The following is a 10,244-nucleotide window of genomic DNA, read 5'->3' as shown; positions in this document are numbered from 1 at the left end:
CAAATTGACAGTTTTTTTTTTTTTTTTGAAAACAAAATGTCAGTTCTCTGTTAAAAAACAACTAATAAATGCTGATGTGGCATGTCCTGTTGGCAATCACACCCATGACTTAATCTAAAAATGAGCTGAATTAGCCAAACCGAAAAGGTACCCTACTCCTAAATCGAAAAAAAGAAAATACTAATTAGGTCTTTCTTGCAATTAACCAAAAAATCTAAAACTATACCACAACTACAAGTTGGAATAATGACACTTTCGGGCTCCGTTCGAGTCAGCTTACAACAAAATTGGTTGATTATTTACGCTTTACAACAAAACTGTTTTACAAAACATTTATACTAAACACTTGCTTTACAAAAAACACTTTCATGCATATAAGATATATAAATACATATATGCAAGATTGTTTTTTAAAATATAACTTAATATAATGCTTGCTGCAACAACGACTGTTTTCTCATCTACAAAATTGAGGTTGATACACACTCAAATGTGCAACTCCTCGATGACCTGTTTTATGACCTTATATGACGCTATATCATGTAGATTTTTTTTTTTAAGTTACTCAAGCATCATTGTAGCTCTTTCAGAAAATCGATATTATCAACAAGAACCTGCAATAATTGAAAACAATTTATCAAACAAATTTATTTACTTAAAATATAGTGTGTACACCATTAAAATTCAATAATTTTTTTTTACCGTTTTCCAACCATCAGGATCCAAACATGCTGTAATTTTGGTGTCGATATCAGGCAAAGGTCCAGGTTCTCTTGTAATTTTCCCGCCAAAAACTTTAACTGCATCTGCAGATTTATAAACATCATCTGTCCCTATCGCTATCTGTTAATAACCACAAATAAGTTAGACATGACATAACATAACATAACATGACATGACACAACATGACATAACATAACATAACATAAGAGAATCAACTAAACTGGTGGTACTGCATTTGACGGGGGACTAATGTCAATGACATAAAAACTAACATTTGTTTATCTCATCCAAAAAGATGGAGCAAGGACTTGCTCTTGATCTCTTATTTACACAAAAAAAAAAAATGTCCTCCTCATCCGTATCATTAAAAATAACCCTACAAAGTTTGTTCACTCCTAGCCTTCTCTCTTATATTATGGTTTGTCTTGTCATGCTATTTTTGTGTTAAGTCATGACATATTATATGATATTTTACGATTTGTTATGTCATGTCACATGTAACAAATGCAGCCTAAACATATGTAAAAAAAAAAATTCTTTTGGAAAAAGACCTGCGCATAAGCATTGCCCTTATCGTATTCCAAGACTCCATAATTATAAGTCAACTCCAATAAACAATTTTTACTTTCGGGTCCATAACCCATCATTGCAATTGTATACTGCAAAAAATTGTCAAAATTCAAATTACATAATAATCAAAAACTTTATAAACATAAATAATTATAACTTCAACTTCAAGATTCGAATATAATAAAACAGATTACTTTATATTCAGGACTATCTCTTTTGCGTACGAGCTCCATACCAAAAGCCTAAAGTAACGTAAAACTAGAGTTAACAGGGACAAAAATGTAAATTTTCAATTTTCAATGAAAGAATACTTCAAACCTTACACCTTCTCATAGAAAGCAATAGAACGACCAAGATCTCCAACACGAAGCATAACTCTACAAAGTGGTTCGGGTGTGGGCCCTCTTTCTATAAGTTCAAATTTATAACCATCAGGATCATCAATAAATGCTATATTTGTTTTTCCACCTTTTACTGGACCCGGTTCACGAGTCACAGTGCCACCCCTTGCCTTTATGAGATCCACAATCCTTCCAAGCTATGCACCAACATTAGCCCGAAAAAAAAAACAACAACAAACTTTAATATTAAGGAATAAGGAGTCCCAACTCCAAATAAATAGAAAAAAATTGCAAACTCACATCATCTACTGCAATACCAAAATGTCCAAATCCAGATCCAATATCGTATTTGTCAACTCCATAATCTTGCAAATTGAACATATAATTAGTCTTAGGCCCATTTGTTACACAAGACATATAACAAATTAGGATAGTTAGATTTTACTCTCTTTCTCGTGCATTAGACTAAAATCGAGAGAGTAAATTACACGAATGATCCCTATGGCTTAGGGTAATTTGCGTGTTTGTGTTTGGTCTCTAAATTATTTTTTTAATTCGGAAGGTCCTTACTGTTTGTTTTTGTTACGCGTTTGGTCCCTGGCTTATTTAAAAAAGACTATTTTACCCTTGATTTTTTAATTTATTTAAATAAACACTCCCCCAACCCCACCCCTTACCTTACCTTACCTACCCACCATTTTTTCTTATTTAAATAATAGTTTTTTTAAGTAAGAAAGGGACCAAGCGCGTAACAAAAATAAAAAATATGGACCAAACGTGTAACAAAAACAAATAGTAGGGACCTTCCGAGATAAAAAAAAAATAAGTTAGGAACCAAACATGCAAATTACCCCAAACCATAGGGACCATTCGTGTAATTTACTCAAATCGAGACTATTATCAATAAAACAAAAAATGCTTGTTTAGTTCTAATAAAAAAAAGTGGAACAAGCGTGGGACCCATCTAAAAAAGTTGAACAAATATTGCATATTTTGTCCCTATGACAAAAAAATAAATAAATAAATAAATAAAAATGCTCCACCCAAAAAGGTGTGAGTTTGTCATGTAGTAAGTTTTTTAGGATGTCTTACTGTAAGTGAGTTCAATGACAAAGTGCGAATCTTCTGGGCCATATCCAAGAAATGCATTTGTATATCTCTCCTCGGTGTTATCTCGCTTCCTTAACAGTTTCATCCCCAGGCACTCTCTATAGAACCTGACCCCACATTTTGATTAAATTACAGAATTGACACTAAAACAATCAACATAAATGGGAATTAAAAAAGCTTACTTTATTGTTCTATCAATATCACCAACATGATAAACAACATGGAGCATTCTTCTGTTGTCACGTTTGACCCATTCCAAGGCACTTTCTTTGCTACTTATCGTGCTTCCTTGGGACATGTTACTGACTGTTATAGTTGAGATTACGTTTCCTTCACGTCTTATTAACTTACACGATTTATTATAATCGAAAGTTTTTGACTGCATTTCGTCTGGATAAACATACAAAGCTACAGATTTAGTTTTCTAGGATGATGATTGATGAGGTTATTTTGATATGATCATGATTTATGAGGATGATTAGTTTTCGATTATGCTTGTGTTATATTGCTTTTGAATGTTGATATTGATTAGTAGTCGATTAATGTATGATCATCATGTTGAATTTGATTATAAACAAAAAGTATAAATTTCTTTACAGGTGTCAAAATCCATCTTGGAACTAGAATCGACGTGAAATAAATGAAGTTCAGTTCCAAAGCCTGAACCTTAAATTCCATGATCCCAAACTCCCGACAATGCAAAAAGCTAGGAATAATATATTCTAAAATTCAAAAGAGGAGCCCAGCCTCAATAAATGCATCTTAGAAACGACAAAAATACGCATCAGAATCTCGAATCCAATAGAATGGAAGGATATGCCATTGATGGGTTAGCGGGTCACGCATCAGAATCTCGAATCCACAGAATCTCGAATCCAATAAAACGCATTCATACCTCTAGTGAAATCGAACGAATTAAACCTTCGAGACGAATTGAAGGCGGAAAAAGTTGCAGCGAATGGAGATGATGCCATTGATGAGAAAGGACGGATTGTGGAGGACGCCATTGCTAAAACTCTGACCATCTTCATTCAACAATCACACACACAAACACGCATTTGTGAATTTGGATTGCTCTCTATCTGAGGGGTATTTTGTTCTTGAGGGGCTGTTTGGTTCCGAGTTTATGAATATTCTTGATCCGGCTGAGATGGTTTAGGGAGTCGGTATGGTAAATTGGTATAAAATTAAAGGGCCATTGACATAAAACTTTTTAATTTTGGTAAATTTTGTTAGTTTTAAGTAGCCCTGGCAATTGGGTTGAGTTCGAATTGGCAGGTCACGGGTTGACGGGTTAGAAAACAAAAATTCAACCCAACCCATATGATATATGGGTTGACGGGTTGTTGGGTTGGAAATCTCAACCCAACCCAACCCATATACCCATTTAAGTATATGGGTTCGCGGGTTCACAAGTTAATGCGTCAAACCCAACCCATATAACTCGTTTAATAAATAAACAACACATTTTAAAAAATGAGATTTTTTCAACATAAATTCATAAAATGATTAAAGTAATTAACATAAAAAAGTGAAAGCTTTCAAAGAAAGTGGATGTGTTTTTCGTTCGTGACTCGTGAAATAACGACATGTATTTTTTCTTTTTCTGATTAACGAACCCAAATGCAGATTAGTCACATACGAATACGGAAGAAATACAATGATAAGGAATATATTACGAATACGGATGGAAATCAAATTTTATTAATAATTAAATATATCATTATATATATATATATATATATATATATATATATATATATATATATATATATATATATATATATATATATATATATATATATATATATACGGGTTGACAGGTTGACCCGCGAACCCAAACAGATAACTCAACCCAACCCATGAAATAAACGGGTTGGTGGGTTGGCGGGTCAAAAATTTCAACCCAAACTCGTCTATTTTCGGGTTGGGTCAGTGTCGGGTTACAGGTTTGGTCGAGAGTTGTCACCCCTAGTTTTAAGACAAAATCCATAAAATTTGAAAAACTTAAGAGCTTCATGTCACATTTGGAAAGCATATTTAGGGTAAAAATATGAAATATTTGTATGTTTTCCAAAAATGAAGTTGTTTTAACTAAATATAAAATATTTAGTTGTTCACATATTACCCTTCTTCACATATTACCTAGTTGTTTACGATCATTAAATTTATAGAGCTAGTGATTAAACAAATTCTAGTATAAGTGGTAAAGTTAGTTGTTTTAACTCTGTTAGAGGGCATTATTACATCATAAAATGTGCTTGATTGTTTATCTTGATCATATATAGATGCTTCTTAGATCTAGTGATTCATAGTCCAAATATATCTTAAGATCAATCAGATCTTCTTAATTTGCATGATCATTTTAGTTAAAGTTCATAAATTGGTATATGCTATATAATCGGACCAAGATAACTAGTAATCTCTAATTCGGCAACCAACAAAATTAATCCATTGTCTTGAAATTAACCATAGGAAAATGGGGATTCGAAGCTAAACCCAAGTATCTTTTAAATCTTGATTTAATCTCGTTTCTAGTTGTTACCTTTGTTTAAAGTTTTGTTTTAGTGATTCCTTAAATTAAGTTTTTCTGAACTTTAAAAATCAAATAAAAACCCCATTAAAGTTTGTTTCTTTAGGTTAACTTTTAGCATTATTTTCTTAATTAGAATACCATTCCCTGTGATAAACTCTTACTTACTCTACTTTACTACTTCATGACTAAGTATACTGTCGATTATGTTTTAGCTGAGTTGAATAGTTAGGGTATAAATTTTAAAGCCTTGTTTTATAACACATCAATATGTGGTACGAATCGGGTCAAGCATTGGGTAGAGAGTCTCTCTACGTTTTCTTGTTCAATGAAGGCTTGGGGATTCGAGACAACATCCATCCACACACCTGATAAATATTATTTAGGATTTGAAGTATGAGTTATATTCTGGATAGAGTAGCATTGTATTTGATAATTACACAGACATGTTTGATACAAGATTATGTTTGCCTATGTCATTGTATGTTGACGATTGTAACATCCGTTCTAGGTATGAATCAAAATTTTTCTATGTATTAACATTAAATTGGGTGGCCACGACATGATGGAGTATCAACACGGCGTGGCAGAATGTTTTGGTCCGCGGGATTTTAATGGCTCGCCACAGCGTGGCCTTAGGTGCCATAGTGTGGCATGAGTTTTTAGTGAAAAAACCTAATTTTGGGCTTTGGGCCCAATATAAAGAACATTAAGGCTAGGGGTTCATGATCATTCAAACTCTCCATCTCCCTCTCGAATTTAGAAATACTAACTCTAGCCTCCATTGAAGTTGTGAGCTCATGCTTGGTGCTTTTGGTGATTTTTGTAGGAGAAGGAAGCCCTTGGTATAGTAGTTACTTGGAAAACATCTTTTTCTTCAGCTAACACATCTCCTAGACCTTGGTGAGTGTCCAAGAACCAAGCTTTTCCTTGCCATGTTACTAGAACTCTTGATTTTGTCCCTTTTCTTCATGTCTTGATGGATTTGAGTGGCGGGACCTCATAAAATTTGCAACTTTATGAATTTCCAGGTCAAATAGAATAACTGGTGTTTTCAATATGAATTATGAATGAGTTTTGGTTTCATGCATGGAGTTTTGGTCATTAAACCCTAGCTTTTGATCTAAAATGGATAGGACATGCAGTGGACATGTATGTCCATAAAGCCACGTTCTTTAGGATTTATTAGGAGTATAAAGTCATTATAGAAACTTTGAAGGTGATATTGTATGCGTGTTGAACTTAACAGTATCGTGGATGGTTAACGGTATGGCATGCAACTGGAAAAGCATCGGTCACCCGAGCACTATGTTTTGTTTCGTTGGGAAGTGTATTACTAAGAACTCGATTGTTTGTGTGATGCTCTCCCTCCCTTTATGGCTAACCAATGTGAGGGGGATATGTATGGTGCCCAATGGCCATAGAATGTGTCCTGTAAAGTTGACCAATGGGTTGTCTGTCGGAGGTTTCAAGTCCTCCTTCCAGGAACTCGACAACTGTCGGAAGCAGTGCTAGTAGAGGATGTCGGTGCTACTGCCATTATCTATGTAAATACAATGGATTTGCTTTTAGCATACAGAGGCAGTAATTAAGAGCGGATCCCTGGGGTTCCAATTGTGTAGCTATTGGATTAGGTATCTAAGTCTATAACTATAATTACTATGCACTTGACCCGATAGTAGCATGGTCCTTTTGGGTTGCCTTCACCAGAGTTATTTGATAGGATGGATTTTTGAGAAAAATGTTATTTGTGATTTATTAATAAATTATAAGAATAATATATTAATTGAGAAATCATATTTTTTTTAATTGATATTGATCAAAAATTAATTTAGTGATCAAAAGAGACTGATTAACTTAACAGGGACTAATTAGGTAAATCAGTCTTACATATAGTTTGGGTTAATGATCCATGTTGATTAGGGATGGACTAAATCTATGTGAGAATCCATGAAGATTTAGTCCAAAGGGCCTATCAAATGATTTATTGGATTGCTTAAAGGCCTAAGTAAATGAATTAGGGTTTACAAGTTAAAACCCTAGGAATTCCAAACTATAAATGTAACCCCTAGCACTCCCAAAATCGGCCAAGACTTACAAGAAGAAACCCTAGCCAATTTTTGGTGCCTCCTAGCCTCTCTCTCATAATCCTCCATTGTTCTTGGTGTTTGTGACTTATTTGGGGTATCACATTTGAGGTACAAAGCTCTTGAAAGGCCAAGTTCTACAAGCTACAACAAAAGAGGTATTCATCTAACTTGTTTTATGTTGCAAATATCAAAATTGTATCCTAGTTAGGGTTCATGCTTTAGATAAAAAGAAAATTGCATTTATAACTTGAGAAAACTTAGATCCAAAGCATTAAGGTTATATGTGCACCATAGGATTGTTATAGTGCTCAAAATCAATCAGTGGTATTAGAGCCTAGGGTTGTTTATGTTATATTGATGCATTAGTTAATTGTTCAAAGCTGAAGCAAATCAAAATTTTCTCTCTACATGATGAACTCGACAAGTCCATAATGGGACTCGATGACTAAAGCCCACTCGACGAGTCCATTCACTAACTCGATGAGTTGGATCATCTATTGGTAGATTTTCAGGTTTTTTGGCCACAATTGGATTTGGATCATTACCATAAACTGTTTTGACTGATAAAATTCGTTTTTATGATAAGGTAATGATTATCCTCATCCAATTGGAGGATAATTGTCAAATTTTAAGATAATTACTTGATTATATGATAAATTAATTATTTGTAGAATTTGATTTGAATTATCTTTCTATATGAAATTAGATTAGGTCAAATTTTGTGATATAGATAAATTATATGATTAATTTAATTGTTTTCAAATTTAATCTAAGACGTTTTGAAAAGTTTAACTACCTCCCCTCAAGTATTGGAATTTAACATTTGATTAAAAGGCTTTGATTTTGAAATATTTAAATTTTAAACCGTAGAGTTTTAAAAATTTAAAATTCAACCCTTATACTATTATAATATTAATACTTAATACTTATATATATAACACAGTCAATCTTACCGGTAGTAGGTCTCATTCATGAAGTTGGTCTATAAGGGGGTATAAGGAAACTGCCTATAAAATGGTGATTAAATGGATGTCTACTCTCACCCACCGCTTCCTTTACTAGTGGAGGGTCGTTAGCCGAACGGGTAGGATAGGACATTAATTCTTATTAAAAAGTATAATGATAATTATAAAACATAACTAAATGCTTTTCTAAATTCACAATCTTAGTTACTTTAGGAAAAATGTGAAAATGGTGCTATTCCATGAAATTGCACTTTACATCTTGGCAAGTCGTTAGTGGAGTGTGTGTGGTTAACATGCACACTAATTTGGACTAACAAGGGTGGCGAAGGGTAGCTCGAGAATTATCATAGATCAGTGGAATGTGTGTGGCTAACCGGCACGTTGATTAGATGATGAATGACATCGAGAGTATCACGCATATTTGCATGGTTATTCACACCTTGTTTGTGATCCTCGGTATCCCAATCACAAACTTGAAGGGCATAATCGAGATTAAACATGTCATTGAAAGGTTCAATGAATCTCAAAGATCTAGGAATTTCATAAAAATTAATTCTTTTAAATTTTGGTTTTGGGTGGTGAAAATTGGTCAATCGTCATTTACCTCCCTTCAAATAATTTGCAATTAGATTACGGCATCCATTTTCTAAGTTGTAAATTATTGTGCTTGGGTCCTAGCCTTAATATTTCATTTTGGGTGTTATATTAAGGAATTTTATCTAATGAAACTTGTCTTTCTTTTTCAGATGTCTACCTTAAACAACGCTTCAAACTCAAACTCTTCCGGCTCTTTCTCCCTCATGAACCTATGTAGGAGGGTAATTTTCGATGGGTTGAATTTCAACGACTGGATTCAAAACATTCGCATGGCCATTCGATACGAGGAAAAGGAATATGTCCTCAACAAATAGCTAAAGGAGATTGATGAAAAAACTGCTACTCCTGAGCAACTGGCTGAGTATAGGGCTCATGAGATGGACGCGACAAAGGTGTCGTGCATCATGCTAGCCACTATTGACTTCTGAGCTTTAGAAGTCCTACGAGGGCTTCTGACCTTTCAAGATGCACCAAGACTTGATAGAAATGTACCATCAGAATGCTCGACAAGAAAGGTATGAAATCATTGCCTCCATGATAACAACAAAAATGAAGGATGGAGAGTCCATCACGGCTTACTTGTAAACGATGCAAAGATATGTGGACCGCTTGCTAAAGTTGAATGTCAATTTTGATGAAGAGTTGGCAATCGACATTATCCTACACTTTTTACCTCCCTGTTATGATCAGTTCAGGATGATGTATCATATGAACAAGGAGGAAGTCACTCTAAGCAAGCTTCAAGGCCTTCTGGGAACTACTGAAAGTAGTTTAAAAGGCAAGTCTGTTGTACCCACTCCTACTGTTGCTACCCTAGTCATGACAATTGGATATGGGAAAAGGGAAGAAAATGAACGCTCCTTTAAAGAATCACAAGGGAAAGTCTCATGATGAATCCTCCTCAAGTGGGTCTAAAGGTGGTTCTGCTACTCCCTCGTCCAATCCAAAGGAAGCAGAGTGCTTCTATTGTCATGAAAAGGGCATTGGAAATGAAGTTGCCCTAAATACTTGCAGGACATTAAGGATCGGAAGATAAAGCCCACCTTCGCAGGTATTTACACTATTCAATCTAAAAACTCATCACTACTAGTTCTTGGGTCCTTGTTACAGGATGTGGTTTTCACATTTGTTCTGAATTGCAGGGTCTAAGAAGAAGTAGGGATGTGTAGCACGGGAAGATGAACTTGATCATGGGGAATAGGAAAGCATCGCATGTCACCAAGATTGGATTTTATTCTTTATTTCTTAGTAATGGGTTAGGATTAGATTTGAACGATTGTTGTTACTCGTCAGAGATGGCGAGAAACATTATTTC

The 10,244-nt window shown here is 34.4% G+C and overlaps 1 protein-coding gene across 1 annotated transcript; it reads right to left on the bottom strand.

Annotated features, from left to right (window-relative positions):
- Window positions 1-442: 442 nt before the first annotated feature.
- On the bottom strand, window positions 443-3,769 carry LOC111888522 (probable lactoylglutathione lyase, chloroplastic). The gene is made up of 9 exons (XM_023884684.3): window positions 3,632-3,769; window positions 2,927-3,123; window positions 2,727-2,851; window positions 1,935-1,999; window positions 1,619-1,831; window positions 1,488-1,535; window positions 1,275-1,382; window positions 703-843; window positions 443-614 (listed from the first exon to the last, which is right to left on the bottom strand). Exons 1-9 carry the CDS (start codon window positions 3,767-3,769, stop codon window positions 573-575), a joined length of 1,077 nt encoding a protein of 358 aa, XP_023740452.3. The 3' UTR covers window positions 443-572.
- Window positions 3,770-10,244: the final 6,475 nt, after the last annotated feature.

This window comes from Lactuca sativa, chromosome 5 (genome assembly GCF_002870075.4).
Source record: "Lactuca sativa cultivar Salinas chromosome 5, Lsat_Salinas_v11, whole genome shotgun sequence".
Lineage (NCBI taxonomy): Eukaryota > Viridiplantae > Streptophyta > Magnoliopsida > Asterales > Asteraceae > Lactuca > Lactuca sativa.
This window is presented reverse-complemented; position numbering and strand designations above follow the sequence as displayed.

Bases quoted from the DNA above. Each gene is read 5' to 3' on its own strand.
- LOC111888522 (XM_023884684.3), bottom strand. From the start codon at position 3,769: ATGGTCAGAGTTTTAGCAATGGCGTCCTCCACAATCCGTCCTTTCTCA. The intron at 2,000-2,726 runs GTAAGACATCCT...TCAATTTGCAAG, and splicing joins TGTCATTGAACTCACTTACA to ATTATGGAGTTGACAAATAC. The intron at 1,383-1,487 runs GTAATCTGTTTT...AATTTTTTGCAG, and splicing joins GAGATAGTCCTGAATATAAA to TATACAATTGCAATGATGGG.